The sequence below is a fragment of the Cricetulus griseus genome, chromosome 6 (genome assembly GCF_003668045.3).
Source record: "Cricetulus griseus strain 17A/GY chromosome 6, alternate assembly CriGri-PICRH-1.0, whole genome shotgun sequence".
Classification (NCBI taxonomy): domain Eukaryota; kingdom Metazoa; phylum Chordata; class Mammalia; order Rodentia; family Cricetidae; genus Cricetulus; species Cricetulus griseus.
This window is the reverse complement of record NC_048599.1, coordinates 116,080,228-116,104,710: the sequence shown is the minus strand read 5'-3', so window position 1 is coordinate 116,104,710 and position 24,483 is coordinate 116,080,228. Positions and strand designations below refer to the sequence as shown.

Below are 24,483 nucleotides of genomic sequence, written 5' to 3'. Positions count from 1 at the left end.
AATCTAAAGAACTCTTGACAGTCACCTTTATTCCTTTGTATCTTTCCTATATTTTGAAGGATTTTCCTACATGGTATTACATAGTCTCAGAGGCCTAATACAATGTAAGTTGATCTTCAATTCATAACAAGCCTAAAGCAGGTGCACCTGGCTGATGACTGGCCAGGTGGAGTGGAGGTCCCAAGACCCGGTCCCTGGGTGTCGACTTCCATCCAGCAGACAGCAGAAGTTAGGTACAATATATCCATCCTCCTTGAGAGATTGGAGAGGGGGTGCATCAGTGCACTAGGCTGGAAGTGGAGCACTTCACTTCTGCTCATATTCTAGTGGCTGGGACTCGGGCATATGGCCTTTCCACCTGGGAAATCAACATTGACTGTGAACCCAGAAAGAGGAAAGAGTCTTGGCATATAACTTGTCAGTGTCTGCCATAGTCATTGGCGATAGAAACAATTGAAAAATATGGTAGAGGTGCTAGAAAGATAGTTTTCAAATTCAATATTCAAATATATACTTATCATGTCTTTAACAGGTATCTATTATAAAATCACTAACATATATATATATATATATATATATATATATATATATATATATGATAACTGGGGAAAAACACCGCTCTGGCTCCCAGGTTCCCTCAGTTGCCTACTGTTCTTTGTATTGGATTGAGGCCTCATGGGCTTTTCTCCATCTTCTGTAGGCACACCTGTAGCCAGCCCCTAAGTAGGCGTGGCTACAGCTTCCCCTATAATCTTCTTTTACATGCCCTTTGCTGTTGTCCTTGTTCACCTCACGTTTGGGTAGTAATGTCCGTAAGACTTTATGAGTACAGCTTCTGATGTTACTAGGCGATACAGTTTCCCAGCAAACTCCCTCATCCTCTGGATCTTGCAATATTTCCACTACTTATTCCACAATATTCCCTGAACCTTAGGTGTAGGAATTGTTTTAGATGTAGCCACTGGGACTGTGCCCCACAACTCTGCATTTTGACTAGTTGTGGTTCTCTATAGTGTTCCCAGTATGCTGCAAAGAGAATTGCTTTGACAAGGGGTAAAAACTACATTTATCTGTGGCTATAAGGACTAATGTTTGTAGATTGTTGTCAGGGTTATGCTGGCTTAGTAAATTAGTGGCTGTAGATTCTCCTCCAGTAACCATGACTTTCCTAGCTCTGAGTAGTTGGCTAGGTTTCCAGTACAAATGTTTTCCCTCTTGTTGGATGGGTCTTAAGTCCAATTAGAGAGCTAGTGGTTACTGCCAAGGCATGTGTGCCACTACTGCACCCTTAAGGTAACTATGCCATAGCGGTCATTGATGCGATTCACAGGCATCATAGCTAGATAGGGTTGTGGGTTTCCCCCTCCTTTAGACATTTGCATGCTGTCTTCTGGTACCATGAAAGCTCATCTTCAGGTAGGGGCCATTCAGCACCAGCTCAGGATGCTCTGGGCCATGCTTCTGAAATGCATGTTGTCTTCAGAATTTTAAGTTACATGGAAAATCATTGCTTCCTAAGACTTAATAATATGCATTCAAAATGTTTATAGTCCTTCTTAATGCACAAGACACATAAACTGCATTTATGCTCTAAATTAATGCAACATAGCAAAATTATTTAAGCTACTGGAGACATTGGAAAGTGAATTTATTCTGGAAATCATCAGGCAAAGTCTTGAACATACTTATATAATGCTTCTTCTTCCTGCCCAATGTATTTCTACTTCCTTTGATAAATCCTGGACAAAGATCATTTTGTTTGGAATGTAAATCACAGCCAGTGGCACTGAAGGCCGATGTTGGCTGGTGGTCGTCAGTGGGATGTTACTCTCATTAAAGCAGCCAGATTGCAATTGTGTCTGCAAGTGATACTTGGTTAGTCTGATTTAGCAGGAATTGTCAGGAACTAGCCTGCTTCTGGACAGGCCCATCATCTTTATGCCTCCAGAAATATGCAGAAGTTACTCTTGACTGCGTATATACCTAAGTTCAAAGCAGAACACAGACTGAAAACTATTTTAACATCTGTTTTGGTTTTATGGTCAATCCGAATTGTTGTCATTTAGATGGACTGGCACCACACACTGAAGTTATTTTCAAACTACTGTATTTTGTGTATAAAAAGGGTCCTCTTTGTACTTAGACTTGACTTACTCATAGCAAGAAAGTGCTTAACTACTTATAGCAACCAAGGAGGAAATCCATGAATAATTAATAGTAACCAAAGCTCACCTTAAACAATGGCCCTAGCCTGGCTCTCTTGGCTCTAACCATGGTGACTGACTCCCATGGTTCATTACTACCTTAACACCCTATCAGAATATCTGTTAAGACATTGCAGAAAAGACAACTGTGAGGGTAGATGACATGAAGAGTGCCCAGACAAAAAGAATAATTATGTCCTGTGATTGAGATTGACTGTCTGCTCCCCAGGAATTATTGTTAAATGGAAACAGGATGCATTATGCAATCAGACCACCCACCACTTCTGTTATCTTTTGCACCAGGGGTACCCACTCTACAACCTCAGGAATTCTCCAGACATCCCTGTGAATGTCCTTGCTAGCCTTCTTTGGATCCTCTGCTCAGTGCTGTCCACATCAGCCAGGCACCACTAAACAGGAAACTTGATTCAGCTTCATTTCTACTGAATTCTGCAATAGAGAGATGTGAGCTCAAAAGGCAGGCCAGGGCAGTGTTGCCTGATATGAAAATTCTTCATTTTGTGGTCAATTAGAAGGTACCTGCATCCATGCATGCTCCTTTTTCATGTTCAATCTCACTTCATCCTGATTAAACCCGAGAGCACTGAAGATGGTGGTCTGGGGAATATAAAGGTTTCATGTACCACTGAGCAAGTTACTTAACCAGTGATGAGCCAGGTTTGCCTGCTACGTTCAAATGGCGGCTTTCCAGTATTCCTTGGCATTTGCTTTCTGGGCTTCACTCCATACACCACACCCCTTACACCACACGGCATACACCACACCACATACACCACACTGTATGCTACACACACACACACACACACACACACACACACACACACACACACCACATCTCTTACACTACATGGCACCACACTTGCCCCATACCGTGTGGCTTCTGTTTCTGAGCAGCTGTCTGCCAGACCACTTTCTGTGTGCTCCTGGCTTCAAACGCTTTGCTTGTTCTCTGTTTCTGACCCCTGCCTGGTGCTCACTCATGTAGGCTAGCAACAGGCCACTCTGCTCCCCTCTCTCTGGAATATTCTCTTATCCTTGGGGTTGATGTATCCCTAACAAGTTGTGACATCAGCAATTATAATTTTCTTTTGAGACAGGTTCTTACTGTGTGGTGCAGTCCAAATGCACTATGCAGTCAAGGTTGTTCTCAAACCCACAATTCTCTAACCTCAGAATGTTGCTTGTAGGCATGTCTTACCATGCCTAACTGCCAATGATCACCATATTTTATTAGATATGACAACATTTTACAGAAATATCTACCTTAAAGTCAGATAATAAGATAACAAAAACAAATTAGTGGGGTAGATGAAACACTGCATTCAAGTTCTGAACTTACAATAACAAGCCCTGCTCCATGATGAGTTTTTCTCAGTAAAGAGCAGAAAAATCTTGAGATGAATCCTGTCAAGCTTGAAGTTATCCCAGCACAGTTAAAGTAAAAGCTTATTGTTAGGGTGGATGATCAGAAAACACAGTAAAATTGATAGCTGTCCCTTTGTTTTTCCCTCGCTTATATTCCACATCCTCTGGACTCGACACCAACCATCTGTCCTATGAGTGCACACCACTAGGGGAATTATATCAATAATGATGTTGGCTGATGCTACTATAAGCAAAATCACCAGGAAATACCTCCTTGAACAATGTCAACACTTAGGATTTTCTTCACTAGATTAGTACATAACTCATTGCACTTAGTTGACTTCTTTCAGGTTAATGATGTAAATGAGCCAAATTCTGACCCCAACCAGGACATCTACACATGCTCAGAAGTAAATTAACTGTACAACAAAAATAAAAACAATAGAATCGAATGCTGACCCTTGCTCTTATAATAGTGAGGCACCTGTTTCTTCTTATTGACAGTTCGTCTGCGTTGGTGGGAGTCCCAACAGAATGAAAGCATTTGCACAGTTTATGCACAAGGAACTCCAGTTGGAGGGAGATGGGGAAGGCATTGAAGACATCTGTGCGGGGACAGACAGATATTGCATGTTCAAAACAGGCCCTGTGCTCTCCATCAGTGTAAGTATGGGAAAGCTGCAGGCCAGCTACCTTTTGCAGGCTGGACTCCAAACCGGGACCATCTGAACACAGTACTCCCCCACCTCCCACCTCTGCCTTACACTAGGCATCCAAGTGAAGAAATTGACACAACTGGAGAAGGTTTTCAGGTCAGGGCAGAGTATGCAGGGTCACCACCTGCCTTTACACTTACTATTTAACTATTTGAAGAAGAACAACACTCTTCACAGTCCACCCATCTTTCTATTCTTAACTGATTAACATGCTTCCCTCCCCAGCCATTTTCTTTCTCTGTCCTTTATCCAGCTTTAGTAAAGGCCAGTCCCTGGCATCATTAGAATTTAACATGAGTAAGCTTGCTTAAAAGCTTCAAGTGTCTTTCCATGGAGCTCTTGTGACATTCTAGCCTCTCTTTAGAGCCCAATAGATGTCCTGGACACAGTGTGTCTAAAGACGAATTGAAAGCCAAATGCTTCTCCCAGCAGTGGCAAGGATTCAGAAGGGTGTCTGTACACAGTCACCCTCTCTGCCTGTCTCAGCTCTCCACACACGACTGTGTTCTGAAGCAAAACTCCGAGTCTGTTGTGTATTTGGATATGGTAGTCGGCTTAAGAGATACGGTAGTCCGATGGGGATAGTAAGACCTGCATAGATGAGGCAATTCTGAAGACCTCAGTTGTAAATGCCCTCTATCTCAGGGGACAGTCATGATTCATTGATCCCTCAGATTACTCATATTACTCAGTGATGGAATGTAATGTGAGCTGGGAAGGGTAACAGAAGAAAACATATATAATACGATTGTGGTGGTGAAGTTGATCCTCTCTCTAGACCAAGAGTGTCTGAAACCTGTTTTGGCTTCTCAAAGCAGAATCCATTCATTCATTAATTTGTTCATTCCATAAAAAATTATAGACTATCTGCCTTAGAAGAAGCTAAATATTCACTGATATTGTCCTATTAATTTTCAGTTAAAATCCTTTGAACTATATTATTTGCTCCATTTTGCACAGTAAATGGAGAAAGAAAAAAGTAAAATTTATCTAAAAAGTGAAACTACTCCAAATGATTAGAAATGATTCATCATAAGGCAGAGTCAAAAGTAACTGAATCAATGTCCATAAACTGAATACACACACACACACACACACACACACACACACACACACACACACACACACACACACAATACTAGATAGGCATGGGATTCCCAGTAGAGACCTCTGCAAATCTACAGTAGCTACTGTAGAGAGAGAGACAGACACACAGAGAGAGACATAGAGAGAAAGAGACACAGAGACACACAGAGAGAATTTTAAGAGAAACATGAGTCTATTTATAATTTTATCTTCAGACTGAAAAATAAGTGCTGATCCTAGAGTTAACAAATGGCTCATTTGGAAGGAACCTAAGAGATAAAATAATATCTCATCCTCTAATTTACAGTTGAAGCAAATATTTATTAATTCATTGCAGAGCCAGCGCCAAGGCCCCAAACTTGTTAATCTTGGACACACAAATCAATACAGATTTGATTCCTGGATCCAGGAGGTTTACAAAGCTTTCAGAAATCGGGGCTTATTGAATGGGGGAAAATGGTGACCCTAGAGGCCCTCAGTTTCCACAGATTAATATTCTTGATAATGGGAAGGAGAGGGAGCTCAGGTTGACATCATTACCAAAGCTCTAGTGGTTTTCCAAAGTCTCTACGGCCGTGGATCAATATTCTTCCACCATGTTAGAAGTGAAGTAGCTACTAATAAAACTCAGCTCCAGTTCCTACAAGTTACAGCATGGAAGATCTTTCTGAAGCTTTGTTAGACGTAACAGAAATACCAGAAATGGCTAAATCCTCTGGCCTGTGTTGATTGCCCCCTAGTCTGGTGACTGACTGTTTTGACATAAATGCTGAATTAAACCAGGCTGTGGTCATGATCTATGGCAATTCACATATTCAGCATAAGTTTTAAACTCATTGGAGTGAAATAAGACTGGTGAAAGGGCATCCAAAATTATGTTTTTTCAGTTGTATGTCAATTGTGTATAGGGGAGGCAGCCTCCTCACATAAGCTCATTGAAAAGAGCCTCACGGGAGACAAGAGCTGACACCACCCTGGCACACCTGAACTCTGCCATCCCACCTCTGTTCTTGACAGTGAGGGGCTCAGTTTAACTGGCAGTAGGATGCCTCTCTCTAGTCCTCACAGATGGACACAGCTATCAGCATGCCATGAAAGCATCACTTAGAGATGACTTATGTTTTCCCAAGCATGGGCACACTCTTATGATTATGTAAATTTATACAAGGGCTGTTAACTTGTAAAGAAGAAAAAATACGTCCTGCTCACTTATGCATGTGTGAGATGTGTAATGACTCTCTCCTCTCTCAACAGCATGGGATGGGCATCCCTTCCATTTCTATTATGCTCCATGAACTCATCAAATTACTCCACCATGCACGCTGCTGTGACGTTACCATCATCAGAATCGGAACGTCAGGGGGAATTGGTGAGATGGATTGTTTTCTACCATTAAAGCTGACTAATTCGTCATACATCTTGGTGTTAATCCACAGCACACCAACATGTATAGAAGCCAACAGAATCCAGATGGGCTGCAAAGTACTGGGAGGCGGGACTTAAGGATTTAGCTCCTCTCTCTCTCTCTCTTTCTCTCTCTCTCTCTCACGTGTGTGTGTGTGTGTGTGTGTGTGTGTGTGTGTGTGTGTGTGTGTGTGTGTGTGTGTGTGTGTGCAATTCTACTTTTGTTCATATAAAGAAGAATTATTAGAAAGTATGGTTTTATGGTATAGCTTGTTTCTTTGTTGTTATCATAAAAGACTGACCAAAATCAACATGGGCAGGACAGGACTTATATATGGCTTTACAGTCCATCATTGAGGAAATACAAGGCAAATAATCAAACAGGAATCTGGAGGCAAAAACTGAAGCTAAGGCCATGGTGGAATAAATAGGCTATTCTTATGGAGGCCGTTCCTCAGTTGAGGCTCCCTCTTCCCAGGTGACTTTAGTTTGAATCAAGTTGATAAAAACTTACCAGCACATGATAAGAGCAGGTTTTGGGCCTGAAAAGTTTTATGTGAAGGGAATGAGGGTGTTTGGGTAAAGAAAATTACAAGAATTTGCCTGTCTTATCTACTAAGTATCAGACCTTATAGCAACTAGCAAAATGTTGCTTTGGGCTCTTCTTAGTGGTTATCACTGCCCTTCTCTTCCCTGTGTCTTTCACTCAACTGCATAGTAAAAGGACTATACGGGCATTTAGGGAAGGTCTGGGACTACCTAAGTTCATCCAAGAGCCTCCTGCCTCACTTCTATCATTCCTTAAGGATCAAATCTTGTCAAGGTGTCATTTTACCATGACAGTGTAGGAAAATGCAGACACACCATTCTAAGTGGAAAAGTTTGATTGACAGAGTGACAGGACTACATGGTTACACAATAGGGAGTGAGCTTTTAAAAGACAAGCTCCTTAGCATTGATCAAGTAACCATTTTAGAGTGAGAGGAGATCTCAAAAATCCTCAAAGGACATGAGTCACAGATGGCTCTTCACGAAGATCAAGCAAGTTAAAAAGGACCAGAGCCTCTCTAGAGCTATAATCCAAGAACAAAGTCAGTCAAAACCCCTCGTATGTGGACAAAAAAATTGTGAATGTTCTTCCAAATAGAAATGGAGATATGCAATCAGTGTTGATCAGACATCCTTCTGGACTGCGGTTTATCCAACAGCTTCCCAAATAATCAATTTCAAGGAACAACGTGCCTGGGAAAGACATGGATACCATAATTAAGGCTGCTTGTAATTCTTGGTTTGTGGGATACAATGATTTGCCTTCTGAGCTCATAGCTATACATTCGGTCCTCCTGACTGCTGCAATTGTCACTTGATATGAAACAAGTCTTCTGCAAGTCGCTCTAGTGACCTTCCAAATGATCCCAAATGGTCGTGTGTTTCATGATAACATGGTGCAGACAACAATAAGATAGTACTAACAGCATGATGGAGGCCTATAAACAGAGGCAAATTAACCATTGTGTCGATGCAAACAGCTTCATTTCAGAGCTGCATCTTCATTGCTAATGCTGTAACTAAGACAGGTTCATTTGCTTTGTTTGAAGCAACACTGTATATGAAGATGGAAAATACAGATATTACTTATTCTTTTACTGACATGATTATTTCTTAACTAAGAAAATAACTTGGTAAGGGAAAGATACACAGCTAAATAACATTTTTGGACAAAAATTCTATAAATGTTTCTTGGATGTATCCACATGTTAAGACAGTTAGAGGAAAGCACGTTTTCAACTTCCTTTTCAATGTCTTGGGACACTCTGACCAAGATAAGAAGTCCCTTGATTGACTTCCTTAAGATGCCTCTGACTAACCAGAGCTGTGTCTTCAGAGGCTACTGTGATGTTTAGCTTCAACTGTCAGTTTGACACAATCTAGCATCCATTGGCAATAGTTGCAGAGAGGGATTGGGTTGGCCTGTGGGTGTATCTGTTTGGAGAATATCTTGATTAAATTCACTGATGTGGTGTGACCATAGGCAGGGGGTCCTGAATCATGCAGGAGTAGAGGAAAAGAGTTGAACACAAGCAAGCAAACAAGTACATGTACATGTATTTTTTTCTCTGTTCTTGACTGTGGATGAGACTGGCTGCTTCTAATTCTTGCCTTATCTTCCCCATACTGATGTATTATAACCTGCTATTGTAAACCCCATAAACCTAGCCTCCCTGATTTTGTCTGGGTGTTTTATTACAACAACATAAATTAAACTAGAACAGCTGCCTCAGGTCTCTAGCTAAAAATTTAAAGTGTTCTGTAGCTAACTCTAGTTTGGCATATTGGAATTTATACCAAACAGGATGAGTCTGTACTCCATATCCAGGGTTGTTAAAACATTTTCTGTGAAGTTCCAGGTAGTAAAAGTTCTGGGCTTTGCAAACTATGCACTTTCTGTTGCTACTTTTTTTCCTCCATTTTTTTTAAATTAGAAACAAGATTATTTTTACATGCCTCCCCTCTTCCACTGCCCCCCCTCAACTAACACCCTACCTATCCCATACCCTTTCTGCTCCCCAGGGAGGGTGAGTCCTTCTATAGGGGGGTCTTCAGAGTCTGTCATGTCCTTTGAGATAGGGCCTAGGCCCTCTCCCATGTGTCTTGGCTCAGGGATTATCCCTCTATGTGAAATGGGTTCCCTAAGTCCATTCCTATGCTAAGGATAAGTACTGATCTACCTACAAAAGGCCCCATAGATTTCCGAGGTCTCCTCACTGACACCCACGTTCATGGTGTCTGGATCAGTCTCATCCTGGTTTCCTAGCTATCAGTCTGGGGACCAAGAGCTCCCCCTTGTTCAGGTCAGCTGTTTCTGTGAGTTTCACCAGCCTGGTCTTGATTCCTTTGCTCATCACTCCTTCTCTACAACTGGATTTCAGTTCAGTGATTAGCTGTGGGTGTCTGCTTCTACTTCCACCAGCTGCTGGATGAAGGCTAAAGGATGGCAGATAAGTTAGTCATCAATCTCATTATCAGGGAAGGGTATTTAAGGTAGCCTCTTCTCTGTTGCTTAGCTTGTTAGTTGGTGTCATTCTTGTAGATCTCCAGACATTTCCTTAGTGCCTGATTTCTCTTTAAACCTATAATGTCTCCCTCTATAATGGTATCTCTCATCTTGCTCTCCTCTATTCTTCCCCCAACTCAACCTTCCTGCTTCCTCATATCCTCCTTTCCCCTCCTCTTCTCCCCTTCTCATTCTCCTAGCTCCCTCTCCCCTCCCCCCATGCTCCCAATTTGCTCAGGAGATCTTGTCCCTTTCCCCTTCTCTGGGGGACCATTTATGTCTCTCGTAGAGTCCTCCTTGTTTCCCATGTTGCTACTTCTTAATGCCACATCATAGTTCAGATATAGCAAGGACAGTATGAAAATGAATGCATGATCACGTTGCAACAAAGCTTCATTTACTAAGACAGAGTTTGCAGGCCTGTGTCGTGCGACATCTTTATAGAACCATGTACTCACTGACCATATTTCTACTGAATCCTCATGATGTGATAGGCACAGCACCAGACCCGGGGAGAGAGCTATGAAGGACACTGCTCTTAACCTGATACAACTTGTATTCCAGTAGAAAATTAGACAAAGAAATGACTGTAAAATGTGTGATGAGTGTTCGGAGACAGACTGCCTAGGGAACCATCTAGATACACCTTCTTTCTCGGGCTTTCAGTAGAAATCAGGACAAATCAAAAGGTGGGTCCTGGAACATCCCAGGAAACTCACTGTAACCTATCTATCTATTACCTTTTACTTATTTATGCTTATGTCGTTGGTTCTCCCTCTATGGCTCAGACTTTTGGAAAGGAGTGACTCCAGATGACAGCTGAAGAATGCTGGCATCAGTGAAATGAAAGGGAGTCGGGAGAACAAGAATACATCCAGGCAGGGAGAGGAGGAGTTGACAGAAAATGGCATCTCAGTGGGCCCAGGCCCCTCGAGCAAGCCAGACTTTGCAGCAATGGAAGGTCAGCCAAGAGACCTAATTTGCATGGAGTCAGGGAGAAAAAGGAGGGTATGTGATGAGAGTCTGAAGGAAGAGTGGAGAGAGCTGCCAAGAAATTATAGTAATCCAGGAGTCTGCAGGAAGATTAAATATCAAGTAGTCACATCACTTTGTGAAAGCTGCTTGCTGGCAGGCTCATTTAGTTTATTCCTGACCTAATTTATTCAAATTTGAGCCTGAAGGCTGGCACTAATTTGCATGTCCAAGAGTCATGTTTGTCTTGAAATCTAAACCCCACCACACTGTAAATGCGAATCTGGACAGACAGCCAATGAAAATGCCTGTTCTAAAGGTTATTTGATTGCACACAGAAAAAAAAATTCTTAAAGATGAAAGCAGGGGAAACTTTAACAAACAGCATTAATTAATGCTGACAGAATAGGTTATATACTACATGTCACAGAAGTCAACTCTGAGCAATCTTCTGGGATCACTTATTTATTCCATATTGCAGGAATTGCCCCAGGGTCTGTCGTAATAACAGATATAGCTGTAGACTCCTTCTTCAAGCCTCGGTTTGAGCAGGTCATCTTGGACAACGTGGTCACCCGAAGCACTGAACTTGACAAGGAACTGGCTACGGATTTGCTCAACTGTAGCAGAGAGATCCCCAACTTCCCAACCCTCATTGGACACACGATGTGTACCTATGATTTTTATGAAGGTGAGAATCCTTTACACACCACGAAGGCAGTAGAAAAACACCAGCAGTTTGTTATCCAAACCCATGATTTATATTAAAACTGCATACCAGCAAATTAATAGTGCAGAGTTTCAAGGGGAAGCAAATAGCCTTTTTTACTTACTAAAGCGTAGCAACATGAGGGCTTAATAAGCAGCTGAGAAACACACAGAATGAGTTGGTACTGAGAATGGGTTTAATCCTCTATCAGTTTGAATACTAAAATGCAATTAGTGGCATTGACAGCATCTGCTCTCTGCTTGTGACTTTTACTTAGATTGCTGAGTCTAAGACAGAGAAATATGCTGGTTCTGTGTTTCTGTCATTCCCCTGAACCCCAGGTGAGAAGTAAGACCAGGAAATGGGGAGAAGAATTTCATTAAACAGATCCTGTGGGGAGGTGATGGTCTCTAGGTGGAGCCTTTATCCCACAGCCAAGAGTATAGGGTCTCCACACCTAGAGTAGAGTTAAGCTGAAGGTCATTTGCCATACAGCAGCTCTTGTTCCAAGGGATGAGGGGCAAAGGCAAAAGAAAAACAAGATGAAACAAGCCCCAAGGACAAACTCTGTTCACTACAGAAGAATCTACACTGCCTTGATGTCATAGTACTGGCTTTCAGCAACCCTGGCACTGTAGTTGCGTTCGTAGAATAACCATAGTTAATCTGAAGATTTCACTAGCAATTTCTTTTACTTTTCTCTAGATTGAAGTATATGTATTGCTTTAAGAATCTAAAAGCTACACATGGAGATAGGTTGCATTCTGTTTGTGTGTGTTCAGGTTAGTAAAGATGTCTGAGGTATTGATATCATAGGCAGGGAAGTAGGTGGACAGATTGAGAGACCCTGTTCTAGGATGTTGACTCTTAGGCCCTTCATTTAGAGGGCCACCACCCATGCATTCGAGTCACAGCTCATAAACAGAAGCCTGGCGGAGTCAGTGTTTCCATTGGCCTGTGAGATACTGTTCCAACTGTGAATTATTTTGCCAACATTTGTAATTTCTGGAACTTTTCATATGAGAATTCATATTTTTGGCTTCTTGACATGACATAAAGTAGGGTTAAAAGTAAAAAATTGAACTATTAGTGCCGCCTCACCAGTGACCACCAGACCTCTGCCCACACCTGGAGGGACAGGACTTTGATAATAAAACCCTTAAACTCACAAATCAAAAAAAAATGGAAAAAAGAAAAAAATGCTATATTCATAACAGCCCTGGAAAGCCCTGGCTCAATCTAGGGCTACTTATGGTAGGTGAAGTGAGGCAACACAGATCTGCCTAGGCCGACCTCACATTCTCATTACCCACTGGGCCCTGTGGGTTTGACTCAGCCTAAATAATGCCGGTAGAAGTGTTGGCAGGCAGGAGCAAGGAGGAGAGAAGGAACAGGCAAAGGTTGACTGCCAGGACAGAAGCCACAGAGAACAGGGCCTAAGGAGGGGAAAGACTTCAGGAAGGACTGTACAAGCAATGGATGGCAACTGGCTTCCACCCAGGGACTGCTGGGTGGGAAAAGTTGGGATACACACAGGGCAGGGGTGGGAGACGAGGAGGTAACATCAGACTGTTGTTCTCCACCTCCTTCTGTCACTACTGGTAAACCTGGTGAAATTAAATAAACCAGAAATAACAGGAACACTCCGGAAGGGAAAACTTGAGTGAAGGGTTAGTATGAAGTCTGGGAAGTGTGTAAGGGACAAAGGACACACCAGCTGCCTATGTCTGGCTGTGGTGGTCCTATGGAGAGTGGCAGTGTCCAAACCATTTGACTCAGGAGCATCACTGAAATATGAAGCCCCTCACCACCCCCTGTCTCCACCTGGTCTGTCTCACCTGTTACTGCAGCAACCTAAGTTTCTCCTCAAAGGACCACTTTATCTGTGACCCCCTTGCCCTATTCCTGAGTTTCCCCCTGCCCCTTAGAACTGGGCACTCCTTCCTGTACAGAATTCTACCCTTTATATGAGATTTGAGCCAGGTGCTGCCATGCTCTACAGTCCTTGGGAAGAAAGATTCAGCAGCCAGGTTAATTCCAGAGAGGAGACTCACTTAAGAGGTAGGGAAGTGCTCAGCACTGCATCACTGGACAGTCTTCTGATGAGGCTGCTGCCATGGTGGTGAGACACCAGCCACTAAATTCCTCCATCCTCTTTCAGGCCAGGGCCACCTCGATGGAGCATTATGTTCCTTTTCAAGAGAAAAAAAGCTAGACTACTTGAAGAGAGCATACAAAGCTGGAGTCAGGAACATCGAGATGGAGTCGACGGTGTTCGCTGCCATGTGTGGACTGTGTGGTCTGAGAGGTAAACTTCTTGCAATTGCCAAGGGCCCCCACTCTTTCACAAAGGCATCTTATGTTCATTCTTCAGGAGAAGGAAAGGGGGCCCAGATAAATTTTGTTTTGTGTTGAATGCATGCCATAAGATTATTCCTAGGATACATTATCTATAGTGTTTTATGAGCAGGTAGCACATTGTTCTTATCATGGGTATGAGGAAATAGCTCAAGGATCAAAAATCCACGGGCGGCACGTGCTGGTCGATGATGTAGCTAGCACTCAACTGCAAGTTCATTGTTCTCTATCTTTGTAGTGACTGCTATTTCTACCATAATGGAATTTGTTGAGACAGGATGCAAATGAGAGGTTCCTAAAATAGTCAATGAGTCGTAATTTTAATTAGCATGGTCAGGAAAAGGTAGGAGGAGAAGGTGCCATTTGGGAAAGGCCACATGGGAACCTGGGAAGCACGTTCCGGAAAGTGTAAAGGTAGAGCTAAATATATCAGGAGCACACAGGTGTGCTGCAGGAACAGGTGGAGGCAGGTGCTGGGAGGAATGGTGAGAGGTGTGAGGTGTCGGAGAGATGGGCAGGTTGCGTGCAGCACTGTTAAAACTTTGACTTTCTGTCTAGAAACAGGGAGGCACCAGAGAGCTCAGAGTAGAGAGGTTTCAATGGACTTTCTCTGGATTCTGAGCTGGGAAGAAACTAATGGGGCCAGAGCAGAAGCGAGAAGAAGAATGAAAAAGGCCAGGATAGCTTCTAGCAAAGTATGAAGGGCCAAGGTGATAGCAGAGGGTAGTGAGATGCAGTCAGGCTCTGCAAGGGTTCAAAAGAGAAACCCCAGCAGAACTGCTGACAATTCAGTGTGAGTTTTAGGGTAGAGGCGGGGCCCCAAGGATACTGGGAAGAGTGAGCTTGTCACAACAGGGACAGAATATGTTCAGGAGACGATTTGGTGGCAGTGACATGCAAATGGAGGTCAGGTAAGCAGGTGGACTTTTGACTGGGGCTCAGATGGAGGGTTTGGATTGTAAGAGTAACCTTATAAGTTGATGGTGTAAAGATGGCATTGAAAGTGAATACAGTAGATGAGATGTGCGAGCATAGACATAGACAGGCTGAGACCAAAGTTAAAAGTTAGAGAAGACTCCAAAGAGGTGTGATCAGTGATGTTGGCAGAACACCAGGAGAGTATTCTCTGCTGCCCAGAGAGGGGAAAAAACTTCCCAAAAGAACCTTGAAGTCTAACATTTGTCCTTATAGCCAATACATTTAGTATGTTATAAATGTTTGCACACATGGAAACATTTCTGAGAATGGACTTTGGAGTAAAGAGATTTTATAAGGAGATTAGTTGAAAGACACTCTCCTTAGCTAGTCTTACTTGGGATACATGTACATGACAATCCCTCTACTACACGGCTGAACAACTAACTACAAGTTCTTCCTCATGCTGTTTAATTGTTCCCCTTTCATATGTATGTGTGTGATGTGTATATATGTAGCATGTTAGCATATATATGGGCACATGTGTAGGAGTGTGCCTGTCATGCGGAAGCCGGAGATCAGGGATTTGCCTCAGTTGCCGCTCTATTTCAGTCACACCCTGAGCTCACTGACATGGCTAGTTCTGTTGACCAGAATGCTCCTGGAAAAACATTTTCTCTGCTTTCTGAGACTACAATTACAGGCAGCTCTCCACATTTACCAGGCATTTAGTTAGGTTTGCACGGCAAGTGTTTTAACCGGAGCCATCTTCCCAGACTCTACCCCACCCCATCTCAAATGCTCACTTTCAGAGAAACCATAGACTCTGCTTTCCCCTAAGCAAGTTAGCAAGAGCAGGGCAACTTGGCCTCACTTGAGCAGCAATGCAGAAGATCTCTTCACCAGGAAAGACCTTCTGGGTTTCTTTAATATGGAAACAAGTGACCACTTAACGAGTATCACTGCAAACATGTAAATGAGCAGAATTGGGTAATCAATATAGTCAAGTGTAAAATGCTGAGCCAACAGGCTGCCAGGTGTAAGTGTGGTGAAGACCATGAGTTCATTTTGCAAAAGGCATCTATCTATTGGCCCTCGGGGAACAATGTAGTCTTGTGAATCCTGGGTATCTGTCTTTGTCTTTTGAGAAGCCTGCAGAAACCTGAGGAAAGTTCTTCTTTTAAGAGAGCTCTTTGTCCTTGCAGCAGGTTCATGACCTTGCTCTCACCTCCACCTGCAGATACCCCTCCATCATAACTTGCCTTCCTCTATCCGTATGCATCATTCCATCCTCTCTGCTGCTGGGGCAGCTTCTGGCTTCTGGTTTCAGCATCCCTGCAGGTCTCCCTCTTCCTAGCCACTGCAGCAATCTCCTTTTCATCATACAGACCTCTTTCGGCAGCCAACACACTCCATCCACACAGCTCTGCAGCTCTTCAACTCTGTAATTCAGCCAAGTATTACTATCCAAATTTCTTCACAGTCACAGGGGCTGCTTATCTCCCCAAGACATCATTGTTTTTAAAAGCGGATTTCTGGTATGTTGTCCATGGAAGATCAACTATCAAGGGCTAGACAAAAGACCCATGCACAGGTTGCTATCATGTCCCCATGTTTCATTGTCACTTCAAACCATTTTCTCCCTCACTCCTTCCCAGTGGGAAGGCTTGAATACTGCCACACAGCCCTTTTTTTACTTAAGTCAATTTACCAACCCACTCTGTGAGCCAGGAAAGCCTTGGGGGAAGGGCTGAGGGTGCATTCACTCGTTGCTGCTCTAGCAGAAAATCAGGAAGGACATGAATGGCAAGCAACATGGAGAAGTCTCACCTGACCCCAGAGATCAGGACCCTTGGGCTTTCGGCTCTCAAGATTCTGACTCCCCTCCACAGTTACTACCGACCCATACCACCCTACTCTCCTGGCTGCCTTCTCTGTCTTTTTATATGGTCCTTTCTGTCTTTTTATATGACAAGACAGCTGAAGAACCAACATGAATTCACAGCAATCTGAGAACTGATGAGAGTTTCTGCCTTGGGAAAACACTGTGCATTAACACGGCTCTTTTAGGAAGCACAGTTCTAACTCAGAAGACTGTCGTAGAGTTGGAACCCTGACAGAAACAGATCATTTCTGCATCTGCTGGCCCCGGGGAGGGCTTGTGTCCATGTAGCTCACCACTTATCTTCACAATTAATGGGAGACTTGACCTCTCAGGGGACCACTGTATGAGTGCCCAAGCCCAATCACTCATGTTTATATCACTTATTCTGCTTCTCTGTTGCATATTCAACACTATTAGCTGTATTTCTGGTTTTTCTTCTATATTAACTTGTGCACTGCTTTAGATGAATGCATGCTTTGTTTGCTTTCTGTTGCTGTGATACATACTCTGATGAAAAGCAACTTGGGGAGGGAAAGGTTTATTTGTTTTACACCTCCATGTCACAGTTCATCACTGAGGGAAGTCAGACCCTATGATGCTTACTGACTGGCTCCCCATGGCTTGCTCAGCTTGCTTTCTTAGACAACCCAGGTCCACCTGCTTATGGATGGTACTGCCCACAGGGAGCTGGATCCTCCCACATCAACAGTCAATCAAGAGAATACCCCACAAGCATACGATAGGCCAATGTGATGGAGACGACACAACAGAGGGTCCCTCTTCCCAGCTGACTCTAATTTGTTTCAAATTAGACAAAACAAATCAGCACAGTGCATAAAGGTGACATTCATTATCTCTCCATTGTGATGTAGCACCAAAAGAACAGGGACTTAGTCATTGCTCCATGCCCAACACCTAGAATAATGTCTGCCATATGGGAACTCAATAAATATTTGCTGAGTGAATGAATATAAAAAATGACAATGAGACTCTACTTGACCCTGGAAAATGGCCATAGAAAACCAGATCCTCCATTCTCGGGCCACATTAGTGGTGCAGAGTTGTTTGAAGGATGGGAGCCAGGATTTCCCTTTGCTGTTAGATTTATGCAAACCTGCAGTCCCAGAGTCTGCTGTTATTTTTAGGTAGACAAACTGCCTAGAATAAGGCCACCAACACCCATCTGTCACTGCTGCTCTTTTGCTCATTGTCCTAGACAAACATAATAGGGATCCAGTGCCACCTTAACAAAGATTTGGGTTTGGAGATAGTGGACTTCAAATCACCCAGCATCAGCAAGCTGTACCTTCAGAATAATGCAAAAGGGGACAACACGAAAGCAACATAATACTGAATAGACACATCTGTGACATATCTGTCCCTCTCTGAAAGTCAAATTCACTTCTAATTAAAGATGATAACCCTCTTGGGCTGTGAACTTGCTATAAATATATTCAGCCTGTATCTAGTTTTTTTTTTTTTTTTTTTTTTAGACAGAGCTGCCTTTGACACAAACTTGCACAGCAATATATAAAACCTAATATTTGTCTAAGATTAGGCCCAGCTCAAGTTCTTCTCAATGCCTTTAGTTGTCTGCAACTCACAGTGGCTTTTCTTTAGAGTACAGGAATAATTTCATGTTATTTCTTTTGACAGCTACTCGTAACTTAGGGAGGCATTCATTCTTTAGAGAATTACATTGAAACTGTTCAATAGAAGGAAACAGAAACTATACTTCAATTCAATTTTTTTAATTCTTCTGGTGGGTGTTGCCCAACAATGAAGGATCGTGGTGTCTAGGACCTGCATGGTGACCATCGATAAAGCCCAAAAGATGTTACCACAAAATTAATGTGTTTTTTTAGGTTTGTAGCTGGAGTATTTCTTAATCCCTGAATAGAAGTAAGTCAGGTTTTTGAAAAATTGTTCCACAAGGATATTTGGCAACCACTTGCTGCTTTTCATGCCTTCACAAGAGAAATAGTAGATCGGGTCTATTAACTTTCTCACCGTCTCTGGAACTTGACCTCAGCTCTATGTGACTCAGGCCATTTGCTCTAGGAACACTGTTGCTTCTTCCAACAGCCTTTCCATGGAAACACATCCTTTCCATGGGGGGTTGGAGGGTAGGGGTGGGGGGCTCTGGACCAAAGAAGCCAAATGTGCACTATTCAAAATCAGAGGCCAGCTTAGTGTTGTAACGACTGTGAACAGATAATTGTCTTACCTTGGGCAACAAACCATAAGGACCTGGTGGTCCCAAGAGTTAGTGCTGGGGTCAAATAAAAAGTTAAGCAGACACCAAGTAATATTATATTATAATATTATATCACCATAATTTTACCATGACAACTCAGCTTTCAAATCTGAAAACTTGGAAGTAAATAAGTAGTTAACTTATTACTTTGTTTGCCTGGGGTGTTGGTGAGGCATTGTCTATGATTCAGGCTGGTCTTGATCACTTGCCTCAAACTCCAGAATTCTGTGGTTACAGATGTGTGTCACCACACCACACCTTGTGGTACTTTTTTTTCTTGCTGAATAATGACTGTTCAAGTTTCAATATGTGTAGGGCCTGTATAATGATCAAATTGGGATAATTAGTAGATCCATCATCTCAAACATTTTCTTTTCCTTGAGACGAAACATTTAAAATTCTAACATTTAGCTATTGTTCGGCTTGTAAATTTGACAAAGACAAGATTAAGAAAAAATAACTTACTTTGAAACACTTTAGCATATTTTGAATTTAAGCCAGTGTACTTTTGGTTGACTGACTAGTTCTAATCCTAACCTTCTCTTGCCACTGCCAACACACCCTTTGTGTGACTGGCACAGCCTGTACTGGCCTCTCAGGACCAGGGACCAGGACTAACTCTATTGCCTGTCATCCCAAGTCATCTTGTTTCATGGCCCAGCATCCAGCAGATCAAGGACCCAGCATGGTTGCTAGGCCTCCTCAGGGAAGACAACATGGTCTTTCTACTGATGAGATGATGTGAGGTCCGAGGTGGAAACTAGAAGGCCTGGGAGACCCTGAAAAACATCCTTTTCTGGGAGGATGAAGCCAGGTCTAGAGGGAATAATTGAGCAGCCCAAGGAAGCACAGCTAAGCAAGAACAAGGATGGAACAGATCCAACACCACTGCCTCCTGGCTGTTGCATTCTTCATATGGTGTCACAAAGTGTAGTTACTACTGCAAAATGTTGTGTGCACACCGGTACTGGAGAAAACACTAGCAACAGCTTTCAGTGGATCAGGGATGTTTAAATGGTATTTAAAACAAGGGGGAAAGAATAAGAGGTGCTTATGTAAGTGAGTGGACATATTCCTAGGGGCCTCAATATCAAAGACACTCCTCAGAAGTTCAAAGGTAAATGCGAATACATGGACTGAGCTCTGGGTTTCTTAGGTGAAAATGAAAACAAGTTGTGTTATTCCACTCTCATTATATAATAAAAGTATTTGAGATTTTTTTGGTTTGTTTTGACAAAACTTTATTAAAATGTTAAACTTTATCCAAAAACTAAATAAGTGAAATCGTCAGCTCTGCTGTAACAGGAAGCATCTTTAATAGCACTTTCATAAGAGCCACTGGACAATCAGAGGATGTAATGTGAAAGCTCGCATCCAGTTAGTCCAGCATGCCTTTATTGACCTAAAGGAGTAGGTTGTAGGTATGTATGTTCATGGTAACTTGGGTTGATTCTGGAATGGAGTTGAAAGTCTTTCAAATAGTTTTCAGAGAATTCAATGAAAAAGATATGCTTTCTACAAGTATTTACTGTGCTCCCTTGCCACCCCTCTGGTTCCAGGGGGATCTGGTATGTAGCATGAGAATCTGAAATATTGGTGCCTAGATACAGGTGGTCAGTAGACCAAGTTTTGAGAAACATGAACCTATAAGAATTGGTTATTTGTATGTCTCTGGCCCTGCTGGCCCCTCTGAACTTCTCCACTTGTTTTGTGATAGGCCACCGAGAGCCTGAGGTCAAGGTCACAAAGAAGACACAGGAAGTGAAAGGTTCAGGCTGATGGTGACATGATTCTAGAGCCTTCCACAGCAGGCAGGCCAGGACAAAAGGGTGTTGGCTTTATAAACTCAAACATTGAGGAACAACAGAAGATCGAGCGGCAGAAGTGGGGGTAGGAGGGAAGAATGGATAAGAGGAACAGATAGGGAGCTGCAACACAAACCTTTGCTGTTTTCCAACAGCCAGCTCATTTGGTTTCTGCTGTGTACATGGGTGTTGGCTCCCAGCCCTGTTAGCTTTAGCCCCCACCCCCACCCCATTAATGCAAAAACCTTGCTGGAGGTTTGATCTGAATCAGAGACAGGCTGCAAACACAGTAGACCAGAGAGCGGTGTGGAATCTAAAGGATTTGGTATATGAGCTCTAGAGGCCCTAGCTCCCCTAAGATTATCTGCAGATATTTTGTGTGCATAGAAAGACACGTCTTTTTTTTTTCAATGTAAAAAAGACAAGAGGATGACTTTCATTAGCTTCTCTGGGCAGCCATAAACGATGCCAAAGGGCTGAGAATTGCTAGGCATTATGACAAGGCTCTGAACACAGTAAGCTCTGCCTTAGACCTGTATGTTCCTATTACATTCTGCCTGGGTCAGGTATCTGGCAATGTTCTTGGTGACAGGCAGGTCACTAAGTGTCCCTCTGGCCCCAGGAACTCCCCTTCATGCCTAATCTAAGGATTACAGCAGAAAAGCTACAGGCTTCATTTTGACAGGTTGTTCTGGGTAATTAGTCCCTTTTATTTGTTCATGGAAATAGTTAGGTGACGAGATCATTACATGATGCTTGTTAGAGCTCCCCAGGGTGGAGAAAGCAAAGCCAAAATTGCTGTTACTTGTTCTCTCTGGATTTAACCTTACCCTTGAAATCCAAGGGAAACAGTCTGCTCAGTGCGCGCTCTGTGAAGAGCAGAGAGCACCAGTTTCCTTTTATCCTGCCAAGTGAGGGGATTGGAGCTGGACTTGCAAGGTTCCCTGCATCTGCCAGCCATGCTGCACTTCACAGACCTACTGCTCATTAACTTGCAAAGCCTGGGCAGTCTTTAGCTCTCCCACTTTGTTTATCTGCTCAGTCAAGTTGCTTTACAACCAAAGTGAGTGATTTTTGAGTAAATAGGATCCTAGGTGATGAAATATTCAACTCTTCCCTAGTTGAATATTTTCATGCTTTTTTACTTGATTGTAAGCCTCATTTTGATGGGCAGGCCACGGCAAGTCAGAATAATTCATCACATACCTGGTCAGGAGTGGATGCAGCTGTTTAGGAAGTGGGGATTAACTGGTTACTTCCTTAGCAGTTACATCATAATGAGCCATTTGTTTAACTTTTCTAAGCCTTCATTTCATCATCTGTCTAAGGAAACAAAATATTACCTCCTTCATGACATGGCTGCCTGAATTACGACATCACAATGCCTGGCACACAACAATAACTGAACCAAAGAAAAAGATACATGAATTGGAAAATATTTGCAAGTTGAATAGTAAGATGTTTATACCCAAAATACAGGAGGAATTTGTATAATTTAATTGCAGGGAAACAAGTAGCCCAATGATCATTGATCACCAGTTACAATGACTAGAAAAGGCAAACAATTACAAGTGTTAGTGAGGAGGTTAAAAAAAAAATAAAGGAAACTAGTATGCTAGTGATGGAAATACACATCAGCACCACCATCCTGGGAAACTGGATAGAGGTATCTCAGAACTACCATGGTGTCTGAAAAATCTCACCTCAAATATATAAGTTAAAGAACTGAAATCAGTATGTGGAAGAGATTCCATCACTAGTATTCACTACAGCATCACTCACAACAGCCACCATCACAAAAGCAACAAAATTGGTCACCAGTAATGACTGGATACATGACTGCATGAACAAACTGCACATAAATGCACATAAAATGGAACACTTTTGTCTTATAAAGGAGATCTGGGGAGTTGTGATGACACAGATAAACAGTGCAGACATCGTGCTAAGTGAAATAAGCCAGGCACGGAAAGTGATCCTGTACAATCCCATTCATGTGTGGAATCTAAAAAAGTCATAGGAATAGAGATTAGAGTCATGGCTATAAGAGACTTGGAAGGGTTGGCAGGATGGGGGTGCAGACATGTTGGCCAAAGGGCACAAGGTTGTAGTAAGATGAGGAATAAATTTTAATGTCCTAAAGAGTATTGTTGATAATAATGTGTCTGTCTAAATATCTAAAGGAGTAAACTTTAATTGTTGTTATGAAAAGTGTGTGAGAGGGTGCATGTTAGATTAAGTCTTTCTATAATGCATATACCTATTGAAATATTTCATTGTACCCCTAAATATATCTAAGTATCATTTATCAATGAAAAGTAAATATTTAAAAGATAGCACAAACTCTTGTGATTACAGAATGCTTATTCCTAAATCCATATCTTCCAATGAAGCCTGAAGCAGGGAGTCAATAAACGTATATTACCCAATTCTATTTTTGTGCTCGCACAGGTTGCCTATGTCGAAGGAGTTGACCCCCTTTGCAGTTATGTTCTTTTAGATGCTGACGGAGACTAGTGCACTGTTGTCAATCCTAAATGCTCAACACTGGTTCCAATATAAGTAAGCACATTCCTTGGAATCAGAGACTTAATATGAAACTGATAATAAAGTACCCATTTTTTTCTGTTTAGATTTTCCTAATAGGACAAGTCAAAGATACTTCCCTTGGGTCAAAAGAAATGCAAATTTTGCTTTCTAAAACTTACTGTATTCTTTCCCAGACATTGTTGTTATTTTGTTTTCCAACACATGATCTCCCTAACGCTTTGTAAATTAAATGCTATGTGTTTGCTCTTTTGTGCTCTTAAGTCTAATGTTCAAACACTCGACTTGAGATCTTACATTTCATCGGGATCTGTGTTCACCTTCATGGGTATTTTCTGGCCAGCATCCCATAGTTAGTTCATTGGACTTGCCTCAAGCACATTCATATACTGCACCCAGCACTCAAATGTCATTCCAGAGGGGGAAGAGCCTCCTCTTGGCACTGGCAAGAACAACTGAAAGTCCAGAGGTTTGTGTGCCTTGGATACAAAGGATTTTTTGTTTTTGTTTTTTATCTTTTTCTTGCTCTCTTCTGAGCAAAATGCTTTCCTTAGCCTAGTACACTTCAGAGGAAAGAGGGTTTTTAATATTTTCAACTGACTAATTTAGATGAGTCTTGCAAGGAAGGAAGGAAGGAAGGAAGGAAGGAAGGAAGGAAGGAAGGAAGGAAGGAAGAGAAAACTAGAGGATCCAGGAGATTACATCTATGTTACAGAAGAACAATTTAAAATACACATGTTGTGAATGTTAGCACTTTAGGCTAATATCCTGTAGAACAGATAAGCCTGTTTGTATCACTAACCATATTGCTTGTTTTCCTAGCTGCCGTGGTCTGTGTGACACTACTTGACAGACTTGAGAGTGACCAAATCAATTTGTCGCATGATGTCCTGGTGGAGTACCAGCAACGGCCACAGCTACTAATCTCCAATTTCATCAAAAAACAGCTTGGACTTTGCGGCCAGATGTCATAACTCAGAATCCCACCCATCCCCTGTGGGTTTGCAGATAGAGCTGAAATGCTGAAAAGCCATGCATTTGGTCTATAACATTCTTATGTAATTTTCATCCTTGGGCTAAAATCATAAAAGATTTTATGAAATCCTTTATCTAAAAGTTGAAATTATTGTAGGAGAATCTAATACTCATGTGAAATTAAGTTCAAATTCCACTTTAGAACCAGT

At 42.3% G+C, this 24,483-nt stretch overlaps 1 protein-coding gene across 2 annotated transcripts in view; it reads left to right on the top strand.

Annotated features, from left to right (window-relative positions):
• Upp2 (uridine phosphorylase 2) overlaps nucleotides 1–24,273 on the top strand; it is a 36,502-nt gene extending 12,229 nt beyond the window's left edge. For both annotated transcript variants that reach the window (XM_027420393.2, XM_035446017.1), the window contains exons 3-7: nucleotides 4,095–4,253; nucleotides 6,647–6,761; nucleotides 11,305–11,514; nucleotides 13,694–13,840; nucleotides 24,122–24,273. In XM_027420393.2, the coding sequence (XP_027276194.1) occupies nucleotides 4,095–4,253; nucleotides 6,647–6,761; nucleotides 11,305–11,514; nucleotides 13,694–13,840; nucleotides 24,122–24,273 (783 nt within the window). The remainder of the gene's footprint in view (nucleotides 1–4,094; nucleotides 4,254–6,646; nucleotides 6,762–11,304; nucleotides 11,515–13,693; nucleotides 13,841–24,121) is intronic.
• Nucleotides 24,274–24,483: the final 210 nt, after the last annotated feature.